We start from the raw sequence: 20,560 nt of genomic DNA, 5'->3' as shown, positions 1-20,560 counted from the left end.
CGGGTCCTGGGCCGGGGCGGGGGCAGAACGAACACACGGAGGCGACCGAGGGAGCTGCCAGTTTATTTAGGGGCTGCGTCCCCTGCCAGGCTGGCGAGGTGGGCGGGGGCCGTGCGTCCACCTGTCCCCTCTGCCGAGCTGAGCCGTCCTGGCGCAAAGCAGCCTGTCGCCGGGAGCAGAGCCTGGGGGCTGGGCGGTGCTGCCGAGTCGGCATCGGACAGAGACGGGTCAGGTCCTGACTGGGCATCTCTGCCGTCATGGAGAGACGGGTGGGGCGGGCGCCACCTCGCCTCGTGGACTCGTGGGCTCGGGCCTCGGGGCTCCTGTGTGGAGGCCTCCAAGGCGGTTACGACGATCACGTCACACACAGCTCCGCGGCCCACAGCGGGGGCTTGCTGCTGTACGAGTGCCGCCGGCTGGCTGCCCCGCTGGCCTCCTCGGGCTCGGCGGCCTCGCAGGCCTCGGCGGCCACCCCCTCCCCCCGGTAAGGGGTCTCCAGCAGCTTCAGCACCCGCCGCACCTGGAGGAGAGCAGGGGGTGCGGTGTTTGTTGGGGCCCCACCTCCCCGGCAGCGGGAGGGGACCAGGAGGGGAGGGCCGGGCGGGCCGCTTGCCTCTGAGAAGTCTCCGCTCTCGGCGGCCTCGATGGCGCCCTGCGCGATGTAGTTCCTCAGGACGTACTTGGGGTTGTTCGCGTGCATGACGCGCACGCGCTCGGCCTGCCAGGCAGCGGTGTCGCCGGCGGCCTCCTGATCCTTCTCCAGCCGGGCTCTGGAGTCACCCGAGCCAAGCATCAGCAGAGCAGCCCCGCCCCGCGGCCCTGGGGTCCCCGCGGGGGGCGGGGGGCGGGGGCCCACCTGTACTCCAGGAGCCACTCGGCCCAGCGGCTCCTGTTCTTGCTGTGCAGCTCGGCCGGGCTCAGCTGCTCCAGCCGCGACTGCCGCTCCACGCGCTCCAGCTCCCGCGCCAGGCTCGCCCGCGTGCCGATGAGCGCCAGAAGCTGCGGGTTCGACTGCGCCAGCATGAGCATCATGGACAGCTGCCTGCGTGGAGCGGGCGCGTGAGGGGCCCCCAGGCCACGTCGTCTCTGCCGCTGCCCCGGCCCCAGCCCCACCAGGGGTGAGCCTGGGTCCGACAGATGCAGCAGACGTGGGACCGCTACCAGCCGTCCGCCCTTGTTCTACCACAGCCCCCGCACGTGACGGGGCACACGGACACGCCGCAGGCTGACCCGGGCCGGCCCCGGCTCCCTGCCGGCAGCCACCCACCCGCTGACATCCAACCCAGGACCCAGTCCCTCTGGGAGAGGTTCACTGCTGCCAGCTCCTCCCACGGTGATCACAGGGCTGGACGCTTCTCCACCTCTGGGGGCACCTGGGGGCAGGGCAGCCCCTGACACCCCCCTTCCCCAGTTCCCCTGGCTCCATGCTCAGCAGGTCCTGCCAGCTTCAGCCCCTCCCCGCACTGCTGCTAGATGCCTGTTTGGCACGGGACGGGACACGCTGGTGACGGGTTTTGAGCTGCACCCTCAGGACGTGACACGATGGCGCAGAAAGCCCGGTCTGGCTGGAGTCTGCAGGCCCACACCCAGGCTCTTCCTGGGGAGCCTCCCCAGAGCAGAGCCCACCATGCCCCAGCCTGTGCTACCTGGCCTCCCCTTTCCTGCGTCAGCATCTCCATCCTGTCCTCTGACCAGAGGGCCTCAGGGCCACAAAGCCAGGGCCTGACCGTCCGTCCCACTCCTGGGAGTGGAGCGGCCGCCTGGGCACTCTGTCTGCAGCATCCTCCCAAAGGCTTCGTTCTAAATGTTCCTCCCTTTCCGGAAACAAATGCTAGGGAAGCAAGACCCCAGTACCCACCGGGGATCCATCTGGGGTCGGAAAGCGAGCCTCAGCTCCTCCAGGGAGGCGCACTGCGCGGTCAGCGCGGCCAGGAACTCGTCCAGGTCCCGAGACTCCGGCCCGGCAGGGAAGGAGCTCAGCAGGTAGAAGGAGTTTGTGAAGTCAGCACCTGGGACACACAGCTGCTCAGGGCACCGTCCCGTCACCAGAGGGCCACACGTGTTCATCCGACACGTGTGCGGTGCCCTGCTCAGTGTCAGGCTGGGGACTCCTGAGCCCTCCCCTCAGTCCTCCCAGCTCAGCCCCCACTCTGAACCTGACGAGTCACTCAGTCTCTCAAGGCCTCCAAGCCTGGCTTCTTCATCTGTAAGATGGGTAAATACAGTGAAGGCACCGAGGCCGGGCCTTGGCCCTCGTCACTGTCGCGGCAGTTAGCGCCGCCTGCTTCAGGAGCTGCAGGGTCGAGACGGCACAGGACGTGACACAGACAGACGCTGTGAGGGCCTCAGCGACTTGCTAAAACACTGTCACCAAAACCCCCAAGGAAACATCCAAAAAACAAACAGACACAAGGGAAAATGAGAAGGAAACCAGAACGGCATACTGCAAACAAACACAAGGGAAAATGAGAAGGAAACCAGAAGGGTATACTGCAAAAGATCACCTAAGCACAAGAGCAGTAACAGAGAAAATAAAGGACAAAAATGGTGTAAGACAGAAAACAAAGAGCGGAACAGCATAAGTCCTCTCCCTTATCAGTAATTACTTTAAAAGTAAATGAATTAGGGAATTCCCTGATCCAGTGGTTAGGACTCTGTGCCTTCGCTGCTGAGGGCACGGGTGCAACCCCTGGTTGGGGAACAAAGACGCTGCAAGCCAAAAAAAAAAAAAAAAAGTAAATGGATTAACGTCTCCATTCAAAGAGCAGAGACTGGCAGAATGGATTAAAAAAAAACCAAACGTGATCCAACTACAGTAAGATAACTCGCTGTAGGCTCATAAGTCAAAAGCAAAAGGATGGAAAAAATATCCCATGATTTGCATACTGATAGTAACCTAAAGAGTGCTGGGGTGGCTACGCTGACGTCAGAAAAATAGACTTTACGTAAGAACTTGACAAAGAGGAGCATTATGTATTGATGAGTTAGTTCAGCAAGAAGATGTAACAATCATAAACATGCACCAAACAAGAGCCCCCAATACACAAAGCAAAGACTCGCAAAACTGAAGGGCGAACAAAACGTTTCAAATCAACTACACTCCAATTTAAAAACAAACAAACCTGAAGGGTGGACTCGAGCAGTTCTGTAAGGGTTGGGACGTCACCACCCAACACGTGGACAGAAGGTCAACGAGGGAACAACGTGAACAACAGACACGACACTCCACCCAAGCTCTCAGATGCACGTTCTCCACGGCAGACCACGTGTTGGGCCATAAAACCAGTCTTAATACACTGAAAAGACCCGTGTCTTCTGCAACCACGATGGCATGAAGTCACAAATGGAAGGACGACTGGAAAATTCACAAGTAACGTGAAAATGAATCAACTACTGGGTCTACAAAGAAATCACGAGGGAAATTAGAAAATAGAGGTATGAACCAAAAGCAGCAGTGCTCAGAGGGAGGTTTATGGCTGTAAATGCGCTAAAAGAGCAGCTTTTCTCTCATCACCAGAAAAAAATAAACTTGTAACTGTGTGGTGATCATTTCACGTTATATACATACAGCAAATCATCGTGTCGCACAACTGAGACTTATATAATGCTATACGCCAGTTACTTCTCAGTAAAAAAAGATTTCAAATCAGTAATCTAATCTTACATCTAAAGAAGTAGGAAAGGAACTAAATAAGACCAAAGTTAGCATAAAGGAAGGAAATGAGATTAGAACAGAGATAAATGAAACAGAGAAAAACAAGAGAAAATCACTGAAACCAAAGTTGGTTCTTTGAAAAGATCAGTAAAACTGACAAAGTTTTAGCTACGCTAAGAAAGAAAAAAAGACACAGGTAATAAAGGAAATAATGGGGACGTCACTGCAGACTGTACAGAAATAAAAGACTAAGAAAACACTATGAATAATAATTTAGATAACATAGATGACACAAACTCCCAGAAACACATAAAGTACCAAACCTGACTCAAGAAGAAATAGAAAATCTAAATAGTCCCATAGCAAGTAAGGAGACTGGAAACTTCCTAACACAGGGAATGTTCGGACCAGACAGCTTCACTGGTGAATTCTACCAAACATTTAAAGAAGAATTAACACCAGTCCTTCTCAGGCTCTTCTGACAAATAGGGGGAACGCTTCCTAACTCATTCATGAGGTCAGCACTGCCTCGATACCAAAGCCAAACAAAGATAGCACAAGAAAAGAAAACCACAGACCAGTATCCCTTGTAAATACAGATGTAAAAGAAACCTCAGCAAAACACCAGAAGGAGCAAGCAGGGTTTATCCCCAGAACGCAAGGTGTGTGTGTGTCCCCTGCCTGAATTCATATATGGAAACCCAGCTCTGCAGGGCGATGGTATTTGGAGTGGGGGCCTCTGGGAGGTAGGTCACGAGGGTCGTGCCCCTGCTCCCTACCCTGCCGTGTGAGGACAGCCAGAAGGTGGCACCCTGATCCTCGACCCCCAGCTTCCAGACCGTGAGAGGCAGTTTGAACTAGGACAGGACATGAATGAGGAAGTAAAACCTGGTGATCACCTCAACTGAGGCCCAGTGTGAAAACACCCAGTGAGGGACAGAAGGAAACATCCTCTACTTGAGAAAAGCCACATGTGCACAGGCCAACGGCTCGCATCACACTCGTGTGAGACAGAGCTTTTTTCCCCAAGAGCAGGAACGGTAAGTGACGCTGGCTCGGCCACTTCTGCCGCGCAGAACCAGGCGTCCTAGCCGGAGCGGCACCCTGGAGAGGATGGGAAAGAGGAACGCAGAGACACAGCACGTCTGTGCTCACAGCAGCGTTATTATGCATGGCGGCCACAGGGTGGAACAGCCCAAGTGTCCAACAGACGAGGGACGAGCAAAAGGCAGGCCACCCGCACAGACTATCCGTACAGCAGGGATGACCACTGTGGAGGACGTCGTGCTGCGTGGGGTGAGCTAGACACACGGGGAGAAGAGCCTCATGATCCCCTTGCCTGAGGTCCCTGGAGGAGGCGAGTTCTTAGAAAGCAGGCGTGAGGTTATCAGGGGTGGGGGGAGGGGCCAGGGAGCTGGTGCTTCACAGGTGCAGATGTCCGTCTGGGAAGACGAGAAAGCTCCGTAGACGCAGTGATGGTCGCAAGACAAGGTGAATGTGCTTAAAGCCACCGAGACATTAAAGGTCGGTCTCACGTTTCACCACAACGTGGTGCACGCGCCCTACCCACACTCACCCGTCAGGTGCATGGTCTCCAGGAGCCTAGCCACCAGGGCGCTGTCCTCCTCCCGCTCAGCCCGCACGAGGCCCAGCTTCCAGCGCATTTTCTGCAAGTAGTGCCTGCGGAACTCGGCATCGAACTCCTCCGCCAGGATGGCCTCGGCCAGCTCGAGGGGCAGCGCGGGGTGCAGGGCCTCCGCCAGCTTCTGCAGGTTCCACTTGCACACCTCGGGCTGCCTGCTGTATGAGTAGCGCCCGGCGGTGTCGGAGGCGTTGCACACGTGGTCGGGGTCGTACCTGCCGCGTGGGGAGAGCCGGGAGCTGCCTGAGAGGACCTGCCGAGCGACAGCGCAGGCCCTGGGTGGCTGCCGCTCCACTGCCTGTCCCACGGGGCCCCGCAGCCTCTAGAGCAGGGGAGCCGCACTCCAGCGCGGCCCCCGCGGCCACCCCTTCAACCCACTCTCCACCCGGGAGCCGAGAGGGTGCTGTTTAAAGTGCTTCTGTGCTCAGAACCCTCCAGGGATTCCTGCTCTGGGGATGGCTGGCTGACCAGGCCTTGCTGAGAATTAAACACCGAACAAAACATTAACAAGAGCAGCCACACAGGCCTGCAGGTCCTTCCCGCTGCCTTGAGATGCCCGCGCTGTCACGTGCCTCCCCGCCAGGGCCCCCTGGCAGGCGGCGGGATGCCCACCTGTCCAGGAAGCCAAAGGGCCCGTAGTCGATGGTGAGCCCCACGATACTCATGTTGTCCGTGTTGAGCACGCCGTGGCAGAAGCCCACGCACTGCCACTCAGCCACCAGCTGGGCCGTGCGCCGCGTCACCTGCAACAGTGGCACAGGACAGCCGCTGGGTGCTCCCCTCTGCCCCCTGCCCACCGAGCCAGCGGTGCCCGACCGTGTCCTGTCCTGTCCTGTCAGCTGACGCTCAGCTGTGGGCAGAACAACCAAGGATGGTTAAGAAGGGAAAAGTATTTTGGATGAGTTGACGTGAGTGGCTCTGTTCCTCACATACACCCTCTCTCTCTCATATACTCACCGTTTTTTGGCTTTTATCCAAACCAGAAAAGTCAGGGAACCTGGACATTCCCATGACTCAGGCCCCGTAGGATGACCACGTGGAAACAAGGGAGGAAGTTACACATTCTCAGGCGAGAACTGCCCAGGTCCAAATGCTGTGCCCAGGGCCCCGCCTCGCCCTGGGCTGCAGGGAGAGGGGCTCAAACAGCCCCGCTGCCCAGCCCAGGGTCTGGCTGCCAGACCTGCCGCCCCCTATCACCCACGTGACAGACGAGAAGCAACAGTGCGGCTGCAGTGGGGTCCGAGGAGTGACAGGTGCAGGACGGTGGCCTCCGGTCCTCAGGCCGACCCCTCGCCCTGCTGCCTGTCACTGGCGTGACTGTCGTGTGAGACGCCGCCTAAGAGTTCTGGGCGAAATGGAGAGGCCAAGGGGTGTGTGTTTGGGGCCACCGTGAACACAGGCCCCACGCGGGAGGCCCAGCACCCACCAGCCCTGATTCCCTCCCAAGCTCTCCACGTGGCCCCTCGATGCTGCTCAAACAGTGACCTGGGGTCTGTCCCAGGACCCTGACCCTCAACCGTATCTGAGAAGTTGCCCCTGGGCTAAGCCAGCGGGTGGTGACTCAAGAGGGCCGGGCACCCAGCGTCTGCCCGCGGCGGGGCAGCTGCCACCGACCTCCCGGAAGAAGGCGGCGTGTCTCTGCACGCTGTCGCTGGCGTGAGTGGCCTGGATCTCGGGGTAGAAAGTGCTGATGACATAGTCGAGCATCTGCACTCGGATGTCGTTTCTCCCCACGCTGGGGCCTGCGCGCCCCGTGTGCTCGTCCGAGGACTTGAAGATCTCAAAGGATCCAAACCTGGAGGGAAGACCCGCGTTGACAACAGGTTAAACGTGATGCCTCCCCCTCACGAGTAAGGAAGGAGGGAGGGTGCTGCTAGCCCTCGTGGCAGGGCAGGGGGGACAAGCCACCAAATGTAGCTGGCCATTCAGTGACTCAGGCAGACACAGGGCACTTCCCGGGGTGCATGGGGCCGGGACTGCCACGGCCGCCCTGCAGGGACGAGACGGGTTCTGTGTCCGGCCTCCCAGACCGAGGGATGCGCCCATCACCGGTGTCCTGTAGTGGGGTGACCCGCAGGCTCAGCGGTGGGGCAGTTATACCCCCCAGGGGGCGGGCTAACGTCCGGAGGCATTTTTGGTTGTCATGATGGGGGTTACTACCAGCAGCCCGTGGGTGGAAGTCAGGAACGCTGCCTGAACACCCTACGAGACACAGATCAGCTCACAGCAAAGACGACCTGGTCCAAACGCCACTAGTGCAGCTGTGCCCGGAGGCCCCGGGTCTCCCAGGACGAGGCCAACGCCTGCCCCGACACCTCCACCCCCGGAGGACAAACGGAAAGCTGGTGACAGCTGACGCACAGGGTCGGCCTGGGCCACCTGACCCCGCCAGACGGCCACTGCCGCCTCCTGGCGACTCTGGGTTCAGATGGTCAGTACTGAGCACCTGACGCCAGACAGCGTGGTGACGTCGAGGACTGACAGGCCCCGCTGGAGACAGCAGCCAGGAGGCCTCCAGTCAGTGAACAGGGGCCAGAGGAAGCGGGCACACCAGGCGTCACGGCCGCTCGTCCAGCAGCACAGTGAGGCCGCTTTCTTGGTGCATCTTATGTAGCTCCTGGTCATAAACTCCAGGTCCACAGCTCTGGACACACCGCCCCAGAGCCTGCACTGGGGCGACCTCCTCTGGTCGCCCCAGGCCCTGCACCCTGGCCGGGCAGGTGCACTCCGGCCACCGGGGCAACACAGGAGCACGAGGACGGGCGTTACCTGAGGAACGTGGGGGCCACGCGCAGCACGACCGCGCACTGCTCGGGCCTGGGGTTGCCGTCGTAGAACACGTCCCGCTCGACGGTGGACTGGGACGTGACGCAGGCGCCGGCCCGCGTGGTGGGGATGCCCAGGTGGAACATGGCCTCGCTGCACAGGAACTCGCGGATGCTCGAGCGCAGCACCTTGCGACCGTCGGCCTGTCTGAGGTCAAGCACAGAGGTCACTGCTGGGCTCCACTCAACACCAAGGCATGGTCACAGAGGGAAGGGGCTGGAAGAACGCCTCCTAATGGCTTTTTAAAAACAACCCATGGGCTTCCCTGGTGGCGCAGTGGTTGAGAGTCTGCCTGCCGATGCAGGGGACGTGGGTTCGTGCCCCGGTCCGGGAAGATCCCACATGCCGCAGAGCAGCTGGGCCCGGGAGCCATGGCCGCTGAGCCTGCGCGTCCGGAGCCTGTGCTCCGTAGTGGGAGAGGCCACAACAGTGAGAGGCCTGCGTACTGCAAAAAAAATAAATAAATAAAGTAAAATAAAAACAACCCACGAGCAGCTCTGACATCACTGTAAAGAGAGTCTGCTTTGGACGATCCCAGGCGCTAAGCCCCTGACCTCCTCCAGGTCTGGAACCACAGCGCAGGGTGCCTGGCCCGCGGCAGGAGGCCAGGTCCACACAGAAGTCAGGGAAGGCCACTCCCAGGGTCACACACACGCTCGCCAATCCACAATTCTGTTTTTATGAATTTACGTTGTGAACATCCTTTTACAACAGCACAGACACAGAGCGTCACCTGCAGTGGTGGGGAGGACCCCAGTCTCCCTCAGGCAGCTCTGAATCATGTGGGTGTTTTCTTCTTATGCTAAACCTTCATTATTACTATTATTTTAAATGGACTTTCTTTTCCTAGGCAGTTTTAGGTTCACAGCAAAACTGATCAGAAGCCAAAGAGACTTCTCATGTACCCCGCCACCACACACACACAGCCTCCCCCAGTATCGACATCCCCACCACGGGGAGTCACTCGCCACACCTGATGAAGCTACGCCGACACACCTCCACCCAGCGCCCGTTGTTTACACCAGGGCTCACTGTCAGTGTTGTCCACTCTGTGGGTCTGACAGAGACCCCCCATTACAGTGTCATACAGAACAGTTCCACAGCCCGAAAAACCCTCTGTGCTCTACCTGGTCACCTCTCCCCTCCCAACCCCTGGTCTTTTATTGTCTCCATAGTTTTGCCTTTTGCAGAATGTCACAGAGTTGGAATCATACTGTGTGACCTTTCAGATTCACTTCCTTCACTTACTGATATGCATCTAAGTTTCTTCCACGTCTTTTCATGGCTTGATGCCTCATTTCATTTTTTATTTTCTTTCTATTCTTTTGCTGAATAATATCCCATTGGATGGGCCACGGTTTGTTTATCTATTCACCTTGAAGGACATCTTGGCAGCTTCCATTTTTGGCAATTACGAATAAAGTTGCTGTGAACATCCACATACAGGATTTTCGTGTGGACGTGTTTTCAGCTGCTTTGGGTAAACGCTGAGGAGCGTGATTCTTGGATCATGTGGTGAGAGTGTATTTAGTTTGGTAAGAAACCACCACACTGTCTTCCCAAGCGGCTGCACCGTCCTGCAGGCCCAGCAGCCGTGAATGGGAGCTCCTGTTGCTCTACATCCTCGCCAGCATGTTGCATTGTCACTGTTCGGGAATTTGGCCATCCTCCTAGGTGTGTGATGGCGTCTCCTTGTTAATTTGCATTTTCCTGATGACACATGATGTGAAACATCTTTTAAAGTGCTTATATGTCATGTCTGTGTCTTCTTTGGGAAGGTGTCTGGCAAGGTCTTTGCTCCATTTTAAAATCAGTTTGTTTTCTTATTGTTGAGTTTTAAGAGTTCTTTGTGTATTTTGGATAACAGTCCTTTATCAGATGTGTCTTTTGCAGAGATTTTCCCCCAGTCTGTGGCTTGTCTTCTCATTTCTCCTGACATTGTCCCTCACCGAAGTTTTAACTTTAATAAAGTCCAGCCTATCAATTATTTCTTCATGGATCCTGTCTTTGGTATGGTACCTAAAAAGTCATTTCTATACCCAAGGTCATCCAGATTTTCTATTTTATCTTCTAGGAGTTTTACATTTTTGCATTTTGTTTAGGTCTGTGATCCATTTTTTTTTTTTTTTTTTTGGCGGTACACGGGCCTCTCACTGTTGTGGCCTCTCCCGTTGCAGAACAACAGGCTCCGGACGCGCAGGCTCAGCGGCCATGGCTCACGGGCCCAGCTGCTCCGCGGCACGTGGGATCCTCCCGGACCGGGGCACGAACCCGTGTCCCCTGTATCGGCAGGCAGACTCTCAACCACTGCACCACCAGGGAAGCCCTTGTGATCCATTCTGAGTTAATTTTTGTGAAGGGTGTCAGGTCTGTGTCTAGATTTTTTTTTTTTTTTGTATGTTGATATCCAGTTGTTCCGGTACAATCTGTTGAAAATACTATCATTGCTCCATTGGATTGCCTTTGCTTCTTTGTCAAAGATCCACATCTATGCAGGTCTATTTCTGGGCTCTCTGTTCTGTCCCATTGACCTATCTATTCTTTGGCCAAAACCACTCTCTTTTTTAAAAAAAATTATTTTATTTATTTACTTTTGGCTGCGTTGGGTCTTCGTTGTTTCGCATGGGCTTTCTCTCTAGTTGTGGCGAGCGGGGGCTACTCTTGGATGTCGTGCGCAGGCTTCTCATTGTGGTGGCTTCTCGTTGCAGAGCACGGGCTCTAGGCGCGCGGGCTTCGGTAGTTGCAAAACCACACTCTCTTGATTGCCGAAGCTTTATGGTAAGTCTTGAAGTGCGGTAGTGTCAGTCCTCTGACTTTGTTCTTCTCCCCCAGTATTCTGAGGGCTATACTGGGTCTTTTGCCTCTCGATATAAATTTTAGAATCAGCGTGTCAATATCTACAAAATAACTTGCCGCGACTTTGATTGGGATTGCATTGAATCTATAGCTTGAGTTGGGAAGAACCAATATCTTGACAATACTGAGTCTTCCTATCCGTGAATGTGGAATATCTTTACATTGATTTAGTTCTTCTTTGAGATCTTTTATCAGTTTTGTAGCTTTCCTAGTAGACGTCTTATATTTTGTTAGATTCACACCTAAGTGTGAACTCACACTTAGGTGTGAATCTAATTTTTAGGATTGCTAATGTAAACAGTATTGTTTTTAATTTCAAATTCCACTTGTTCACTGCTGGGATATACTAAAGTGATTGACCTATGTAGTAATTGTATCCTGCAACCTTGCTATAACTGCTTATGAGCTCATTTTTTGGTCAGTTCTTTTGAGATTTTCTACATAGATGTTCAGCTGCAAACAAAAACAATTTTTATTTCTTCCATCTCAATCTGTATGCCTTCGCTTTTCTTGTCTTGTTACATTAGCTATAGGACCTCCAGGGATGTTGAAAAGCAATGGAAAGAGGGAACATCTTTGTCTTGTTTCTAATCTTAGTGGGAAGGCTTTGAGGTTCTCGTGATTAAGTAGATTTAGCTATAGGTTTCCTGTAGATCCTCTGTCAAGTTGAGGAAGTTCCTCTCTGTTGCTAATTTACTGAGTTTTTACCATGAATAGGTCTTGGGTTTTGTCAAATGCCTTTTCTGCTTCAACTGATGTGATGATGCGAGTCTTCTTCTTTAGCCTGTTGATCTGATGGACCACATTAATTAATTTTTGAATACGGAACCAGACTTGCATACCTGGAATAAATCCCATTTGGTGGTGATGTATAATTCTTTTCAAACACTGTTGGATTTGATTTGCTAATATATTTTTTTTTGATTTGCTAATATTTTGTTGAAGATTTCTTTATCTATGTTCATGAGGGGTTTTGGTGTGTAGTTTTCTTGTATTGTCTTTGTCTGGATCTGGTATTAGGGTAATGCTGGCCTCATAGAATGAGTTAGGAAGTATTTCCTCTGCTTCCATTCTGTGAAAAAGAGTGGAATAATTTCATCCTTAAATGTTTGGTAGAATTCACTGGTGAGTCCATCTGGGCCTGGTGCTTTCTGTTTTGGAAGATTATTAATTGTTGACTCAATTTCTTTAATATATATCGGCCTATTCAGATTGCCTTATTTTTTTCTTGTGAGTTTTGGCAAATTGTCTTTTTCAAGGAATTGGTCCATTTCACCTAGGTTGTCAAATTTGTGAGCACAGAATTGTTCAGAGTAATTTTATTATCCTTTTGATCTGCATGATGTCCCCTCTTTAATTTCTGGTATTAGTATTTGTGTCCTCACTTTCTTTCTTAGTTAGCCTGGCTAGAGGTTTACTGATTTTATTGATCTTTTCAAAGAACAAGCTTTTGGTTTCACTGATTTCCTATTTCAATTTCACTGACTCCTGCTCTAATTCTTATTATTTCTTTTCTTTTGCTTACTCTGGATTTGATTTGCTCTTCTTTTTGTAGTTCCCTAATGTGGAAGCTTAAATGATTGGTTTTAGATCTCTCTTCTTTACTAACATATGCACTCACTGCTATAAACTTCCCTCAAAGCACTGCTTTCACCGTACCCCATACATTTGGTGTTTTCATTTTCATTTAGTTCAAAATACTTAAAAATTTCTCGAGATTTTGTCTTTGACCATGTGTTATTTAGAAGTATGTTGCATAATCTCCAAGTATTTTGGGATTTTCAGTTATGTTATTGATTTCTAGTTTGATTCCATTGTGGCCTGAGAACAGACACTGTATGATTTTTATTTTAAAAAATTTGTTAAGGTGTGTTTTATGGCCTAGAATGTGGTCTCTCTGGATAAATGTTCCATGTGGGCCTGAGAAGAATTTGTATCCCATTGTTGTTAGATGAAATAGGCTATAGATGTTCTTTATATCCAGTTGACTGATGGTGTTAACTGAGTTCAAAGATGGCCTTACCAATTTTCTGCCTGCTGGCTCTGTCCATTTCTTTTTTTTTTTTTTGCGGTAGGCGGGCCTCTCACTGTTGTGGCCCCTCCCACCGCGGAGCACAGGCTCCGGACGCGCAGGCTCAGCGGCCATGGCTCACGGGCCCAGCCGCTCTGCGGCATGTGGGATCTTCCCAGACCGGGGCACGAACCCGTGTCCCCTGCATCGGCAGGCAGACTCTCAACCACTGCACCCCCAGGGAAGCCCCTGCTCTGTCCATTTCTGATAGCGGGGTGTTGAGTCTCCAACAATGACAGTGGATTCATCTGTGCCCCTTTGCAGTTCTGTCAGTTTCTGCCTCATGGTACTCTGGCACATATACAAGTAAGGACTGTTCTGCCTCCCTGACCCCTTCATCAGTTTGTCACACGCCTCTTTATCCCTAATGACTTTCCTTACTCTGAAGTCCATTCCTGCTAACTAGTGTTAGCATGGTATGCTTTCCTCCATCCATTTCCTTTTTTTTTTTGTATTTTGGCAGCACGCGGGATGGTTCCCCAACCAGGGACTGAACCCGGGCCTCCACAGTGAAAGCGCCGAATCCTAACCACTAGGCCACCAGGGAAATCCCCCATCCATTTACTTTTAATCTACATGTGTCTTCATATTTAAAGTGGATTTCTTATGGACAACATAGAGTTTGGTCTTGTTTTTTAATTTATTGGCCTTGCTCTTTGTTTTCTCTTTCACTCTTTGTCTGCCTTTTGTGGTTTTAACTGAGCATTTTGTGATTCCACTTTTTCTTTTTTCATCAGTTCTCGCCTGGCGTATCAGTTACACTTTTTTGTTTTGTTTTACTCTTTAAAAAATGGTTGCCCTAGGACTTCCCTGGTGGCACAGTGGTAAAGAATCCACCTGCCAATGCAGGGGACACGGGTTCGAGCCCTGGTCTGGGAAGATCCCACATGCTGCAGAGGAACTAAGCCCGTGCGCCACAACTACTGAGCCTGCGCTCTAGAGCCCGCGAGCCACAACTATTGAGCCCGCGTGCCACAGCTACTGAAGCCCGCGTGCCTAGAGCCCACGCTCCGCAACAAGAGAAGCCACTGCAACGAGAAGCCCGCACACCACAACGAAGAGTAGACCCTGCTCGCCACAACTAGAGAAAGCCCGCGCGCAGCAACGAAGACCCAACGCATCCAAAACTTAAATAAATAAATAAATAATGATAATAATTTTTTTAAAAGGTTGCCCTAGAGTTTGTAACATACCATTTACAACTAATCCAAGTCTACTTTCAGGTAACACTATCCTGCTCCATGGGTAGTATGAGTACCTTATAATAACAAAATAATCCTAATCCCTCCCTCCCATCCCTTATTTGACTGGTGTCATTAATTTCATTTATACATAAATGCATCGTTACTATTATCTTAAACAAGCTATTACCTGTTATCTCAATTAAGATGAAGAAAAGTAAAGGTTTTTATTGTACTTTCACTTCTTTCTGTTATGCTCTTTGTTTATGAGGATTCAGGTTTCTGACCTACATCGTTTTCATTCCCTATAAAGAACATCTTTTAACATTTCTGGAAAGACAGGTCAGCTGCTAACAATTTCCCTCAATTTTTGTTTGTCTGAGGAAGTCTTTATTTCTCCTTCACTTTTGAAGGATAATCTCACAGGGTACGGGATTCCAGGTGGGTGGTTTGTTTTCCTCATCACTTTAGATACTTCAGTCCACTTTCCTCTTGCTTCCCTGGCTTCTGAGAAGTCAGATGTAATTCTTATCTTTGCTCCTCTGTAGGTGAAGTGTTTCCTTCCTCTAGCTTCTTTCACTTTTTTTCTTTATTTCTGCCTCTCTGTAATTTGAAAATTATGAGCCTAGGTATAGTTTTTTTGTTTTTGTCTTTTGGTGGGGGTGGGGGAGGCATTCATCCCGCTCGGTGTGCTCTGAGCTTCTTGGATCTGTTTGGTGTCTAACGTTAATTTGGGGAATTTCTCAGTCATTTCTTCAAATATTTCTTCTGTTTCTCTCTCTCTTTCTCTCCTGGTATTCATTCCTATTACACATGTGTTACTTCTTTTGCATTTGTCCGACAATTCTTGGTGAGTGTTTGGATTTTTTCAGCCTTTATTTTTTTTAACGTTTTTTGCTTTTTATCTTTGGAGGTTTCTCATGAGATATCTTCAAGCTCAGAGATTCTTTCCTCATCTGTGTCCAGTCTAGCAACATGTCCATCAGAGGCATTCTTCATTTTGGTTACAGTGTTTTTGCTAGAAATCTCTAGCATTTCATCTTTTTCAGAATTTCCATCTCTCTGCTTACACTGCCCATCTATTCTTTTTCTGTTTTTATTTATTTAATTTTTGGCTGTGTTGGGTCGTCGCTGCTTCGCGTGGGCTTTGTTGAGGTGCCTGGGCTTCTCATTGCGGTGGCTTCTCTTGTTGTGGAGCACAGGCTCTAGGCGTGAGGGCTTCATTAGTTGCGGCACGTGGGCTCAGTAGCTGTGGCGCATGGGCTTAGTTGCTCTGCCTGCCCATCTATTCTTTTTTTTTTTTTAAAGGTTTTATTTATTTATTTTTGGCCATGCTGAGCGGCTTGAGGGACCTTAGTACCCTGACCAGGGACCAAATCCAGACCCTTGTCAGTGAAGGCCTGAGTCTTAACCAGTGGACCACCAGGGAATTTCTCTAGTCTCATTTTATTTATTTTATTTTTATTTTTAAAATAAATAAATTTATTTATTTTTGGCTGCATTGGGTCTTCGTTGCTGTGCGCGGGCTTCTCATCGCAGCGGCTTCTCTTGTTGCAGAGCACGGGCTTTAGGCGCATGGGCTCAGTAGTTCTGGCATGCAGGCTCAGTAGTTGTGGCTCGCGGGCCCTAGAGCACAGGTTCAGTAGTTGTGGCGCACTGGCTTAGATGCTCTGCGGCACGTGGGATCTTCCCGGACCAGGGCTCGAACCCGTGTCCCCTACATTGGCAGGCGGATTCTTAACCACTGCACCACCAGGGAAGTCCTGCCCATCTATTCTTTTTTTTTTTTTTTTTTTCCGGTACGCGGGCCTCTCACTGTTGTGGCCTCTCCCTTTGCGGAGCACAGGCTCCGGACGCGCAGGCTCAGTGGCCACGGCTCATGGGCCCAGCCGCTCTGCGGCATGTGGGATCTTCCCAGACCGGGGCATGGACCCGTGTCCCCTGCATTGGCAGGCAGATTCTTAACCACTGCACCACCAGGGAAGCCCCCTGCCCATCTATTCTTTTTTTTTTTTTTAATGACATGTCACTTTAAATTTTTATTTATTTATTTATTTTTGGCTGTGTTGGGTCTTCGTTTCTGTGCGAGGGCGTTCTCTAGTTGCGGTGAGCGGGGTACACTCTTCATCGCGGTGCGCGGGCCTCTCACTGTCGCGGCCTCTCTTGCTGCGGAGCACAGGCTCCAGACGCGCAGGCTCAGTAGTTGTGGCTCACGGGCCCAGCTGCTCCGCGGCATGTGGGATCTTCCCAGACCAGGGCTCGAACCCGTGTCCCCTGCATTGGCAGGCAGATTCTCAACCCCTGCGCCACCAGGGAAGCCCCTGCCCATCTATTCTTGAATGCTGCCTGCTTTATTCGTTAGAGCCCTGAGTATATTAGTCATAACTGTGTTAAATTCCAACACAATTGGAATTGTGTTGGTCTGATAATTCCAACATCTCTGCCACGTCTGAGGCTAGTTCTGATGCTGGCCCTGTCTCTTCCAGCTGTGTTTTCTGCCTTTTAGTATGTTTTGTAATTTTTTCTTGACAGCCAGGCATGATGTATGGGGTAAAAGGAGCTACTGTAAGCAGGCCTTCAGCGATGTAGAGGTGGGCTACAGGTGTCAGGTGGAGGCCTCAGACTCTCAGGGACCCTGTGCCTCTGGACTGAGAGCTTCCATAGGTGCTTTTCAGTCTCCTCTCCGCCAGAGGGCGCTGGAGCTGGGCATTTCCCTTCCCCAGGTCCGAGGGGCTCTGATAACACCCCAGCAGGTCAGGCTCTGGTTAATGAGCTTCCCCCAAGGGCAGCCTTGTTCAGAACAGAGTGCTCTGGTGTACTCCATAGACCTCCTTTTCCCCCCTCCTGCCAGAAGCACAAAGGGATTTTCCACCAATATTCACTGTGAGAAGACAGGAGAGCTCCAGGAGGTAAAACTCACCAGAGTGTGGGGCTCGCTTACGACTGGGCCCCGAAATCTTCAACTGACTCGTACACGCTGAGCCTCCAGCAATTCACCAATTACAGGGCAAGGATCTGTGCAGACTTCCGCCCTGGTAACTCGTAATTCTTTGTATTCGCCTGTCAGTCTCTCCAGTTTGGGGGGTGGGGCAGCAATCTGCCCTCTGACCTCACTTTTCCTGCAGATCTAAGAAGACTTGTTGATTTTTCAGTTTGTTCAGCTTTTTACTTGTTAGAGTGGAGTGATGATTTCCAAAGTTTCTTACATGCTGGACTGGAAACTCTTATTACTTTTTAAAATTAAAGAAGGAAAGTGGTAGCAGCACATGAGAACAGCTGGCCTGCATGAGCCATGACCTCAGCCCCTCCTTGTAAGATGAAGGGCGCTGGACACTTCGACCTCCAAGGCCCCCACCCAGAAAACAAACACAACAACAAAGTGAGCTTGGGTCTCTGCCCTTCAGGGTCGGGCCTGGCTTCCTGGCCTGGCCCAGGGCATGGCAGTGTGCCAGCACTCTCCCAGGCAGGAAGGCACCTGCAACAGTTTGGAAAATTCTCTAGGAAAGAACAAAAACTGGTGGGAAGACACTGGGCTCACTTCCGTCTCACCTGCAGAAGGACACTGAGGCTGAGTGAAGGTGCCCAGGGTGCACGCCTGCCCACGTCCTCTGCCGGGAAGAGGCCGGAGCCGGGCCAGCGTGAGTCTGGGGTGCTGGGGCCTAGGCCGGGGGTCAGTGGAGATCCCTGCAGGCCTCCTGCCTTGCCCTCACCTGGGAGCCTGGGTGTGAGTGACACCTCTAGAAACCCGGCCTGACGGTCACCCCGGGGCTGTCTGCAGGGTGACTGTGCCTGCCTGTGGCTGACGAGACCCTCGGTCCACAGCTGCACTCCACTCACCCCCTTCTAGTCTGTAATCCGTCTCAATGTCACTCCACACCCGCCCCCCCACCCCCAGCCTGTTTAGCAGGAAGCCAGTACAGTCCAAGCTAATTGTGGATCTGGTAAAAATGATCCAGAAAACAAGCTGCCTATCTCCTTGCCTGGGGCAAAGTGCCCAGAGCAGAAAGCAGAACTGAATAATGATTACACAGCAAGGGTGCAGGGCCTCAGGGTGGCCCTGCCCCCAGAGAGCCGCATGGACACGTGACAACGGTCCCTTCTCCTGGGCGCCCACGTCTGTTCCCAGCCAAAGTGCTGGGGTGGACCCAGCTGAGGACAAGCTCTTCTGCACCTGGCAGGAGAGGCCGTCCCAAAATCCCAACTCCCACGGGAGGCAGAAGCAAGAAGCCACCTGCGCACCCCCCAAAACCCACGCCGGGGGGACTCGAGCAGCTGCTGGCCTCAAGCCACTCACACCACTTCAGATGTTAGCCTCAAGCCTTGTTGAGGCTGGGGACCCCAGGAAATGCTGGGGGTGGTGGCTGGGTGCACATCTGGTAAGGGTCAAACAGCCTCTTTCTTTTAAAGGACCTCAGGTCTGGAAACACTGACTTACAACTCAAGTCTTCAAATATTAAAAGCAACTTCCAACAGCAGATTATACGCTCACAAAAATGTTTTTTATAAATGGCAAAAACAAATGATTAAAATGAACACATAAAGCTGAAAGATGCTCGTACAATGTGAAGGCCCCAGGGCGATAAACATTTACCCGGGACCCCAAGGAGCAGAAATGCTTCTGCTGGCCACGAGTGCAGACAGCTCTGAGCAGGTTGCTCCAGGAGGGTGGGGCAGGTGCCAGGCTTCACTCAGGACACTTCAGAGACACCAAGGTTTGAAGACTGGGGGATGAGGAAGGACCAGCTATCCTGAGGATCTGAGGTGGCGCTGCTAGAGGTGGGGGCCCGGTTCGGTTCAGTCCCTGAAGGGAGGGGAGGGGAGAGCTCATGGGAGGGGCCAGACCAGAGACACACCCTCGGGATTTCTTGGAACATAAAACGCCAAGTTAGGTGTGATTCTTTCAGCCATTCAATAAGCATTTAACAAATATGGGCTAAATATATGACCTTTTTAGTGAAAAGGAGCAGAGACTATCAGCACTGTGTGTACAGGAGAGGCATGACAGTTGCGGGAAGGGCGCCCTGCTGGCTCAGGCTGCGGGCATCTGGACCCCGGCCCTCGCCCATGAGCCCCTGGATGGGCATGTGACACTGCCCACCTCACTGCGGGGTCAGAACATGGCTGGCCCCCAAGTGCTTGGAAGCCCGGGCCTGGGAGAAGGTCTACTGGGCCGAGGATCTGTCCCGGTCCAGGGCACCGGCTGCACAGCAGGCACCTGCAGTGCTAAGGGGTGTGGGAGCAAAGCTGCCCGCTCAGCATTCAGAGGAAGCCGGAAGCCGAGTGCGCCGAGCAGGCAGCAGGGCTGGGCACGCGGTAAACATGAACGTGCTGCACGTAGAACTGACTGCGAACTCTCTGGAAAGTTTACGAGAACAGAGCATGGGCAGCTGCCAGCGCTGTGTGATCAGACGCTCAGCCTGACCTGAGGGGCGGCAGGACCCTCCCCTCCCCCCCTCTTCCAGGCAGACGGGCGCTCCGAGGCGGCCACGAGCCACAGAACCTGCTCCCTCGCCTCCTGTCCTGGCCTCAGGGCCTTTGGCTCGGGCGCTGCTACCCACCACGTTCTACGTCCCCACGTCACACTTTTCCGTAGTTAATCTCCCCCCCCCCAACCGCCCCACCGGGGAGGACAGCTCCGCGGGTACGGGCGCAAACACACCTGGAGAAGGGCGTGGGGCCGGCGCCCTTGAGCTGCAGCTCCCAGCGCTCGCCGGCCGCCGTGCACACCTCGCCCAGGTACATGGCGGCGCCGTCGCCCAGCTGCCCGGCGAACTGGCCGAACTGGTGGCCGCAATAGCAGTGCGCGGCGGGCTCGGCGCCCGGCAGCAGCGCGTTGCCACTGAAAAAGAGCGCGGCCTCGGCCTCACGAGCCTCGCGGGCGGCGGCGTCGGCGGGCGGCGCGCCCAGGCCCAGCAGCGCCAGCGCGGGCTCCGACAGCGCCACGACGCGCGGCTGCCGCAGGGGCGCGGGCCGCACGCGGCTGAAGCAGGCGCCGGGCACGGGCCGCGGCGCGGACGGGGCGCCCTCGGGGCCAGACGGCGGCGTCTCCACCGGCAGCGCGCGCAGGGCGCGGTTGTCGAAGCGCAGCCCCGCCAGCCAGCGGGGCTCAGGCTCCATGGCGCCGGCCGACGCGGAGCAGGGCGCTGGCGGCGGGCGGCGGCCGAGGGGCGGCCGGGCGCGGGCGGCCGCGAGCGAGGCCGCGAGCGTTAGCCGGAGCGCGGCCATCCGAGGCGCCGCGGCGGCGGAAGCCCCTGTGCCCCGACCGGAAGCCCCGCCCCGCGCCCCGCCGCCCAATTGCCGGGGGCGGCGCCCGCGAAAGCCTGGCTCTG

The 20,560-nt window shown here is 53.5% G+C and overlaps 1 protein-coding gene and 1 long non-coding RNA gene across 3 annotated transcripts in view; one reads left to right on the top strand and one right to left on the bottom strand.

The window, feature by feature from the left end:
- Positions 1–43: 43 nt before the first annotated feature.
- SELENOO (selenoprotein O) lies at positions 44–20,503 on the bottom strand. 2 transcript variants are annotated; one of them, XM_022596876.3, is made up of 9 exons: positions 19,891–20,502; positions 8,067–8,270; positions 6,912–7,092; positions 5,910–6,040; positions 5,232–5,512; positions 1,859–2,009; positions 857–1,042; positions 614–770; positions 44–520 (listed from the first exon to the last, which is right to left on the bottom strand). In XM_022596876.3, the coding sequence occupies exons 1-9, from the start codon at positions 20,454–20,456 to the stop codon at positions 347–349; spliced, it is 2,031 nt and encodes a 676-aa protein (XP_022452584.1). In that variant the 5' UTR covers positions 20,457–20,502; the 3' UTR covers positions 44–346. The 2 variants fall into 2 exon arrangements, with proteins under 2 accessions (XP_022452584.1, XP_089777642.1); XM_089921516.1 differs by lacking the exon at positions 614–770 and having other exon boundaries at positions 378–520; positions 19,891–20,503.
- Positions 19,682–20,560, top strand: part of LOC149748104 (uncharacterized) — a 7,033-nt gene continuing 6,154 nt past the window's right edge. The window contains exon 1 of the long non-coding RNA XR_016395090.1: positions 19,682–19,967. This is a non-coding gene — a long non-coding RNA (uncharacterized LOC149748104). The remainder of the gene's footprint in view (positions 19,968–20,560) is intronic.

Source organism: Delphinapterus leucas, chromosome 11, assembly GCF_059928025.1.
Source record: "Delphinapterus leucas isolate spDelLeu-1000000601 "Yukka" chromosome 11, BTC_Dleu_Yukka2, whole genome shotgun sequence".
Lineage (NCBI taxonomy): Eukaryota > Metazoa > Chordata > Mammalia > Artiodactyla > Monodontidae > Delphinapterus > Delphinapterus leucas.
This window is presented reverse-complemented; position numbering and strand designations above follow the sequence as displayed.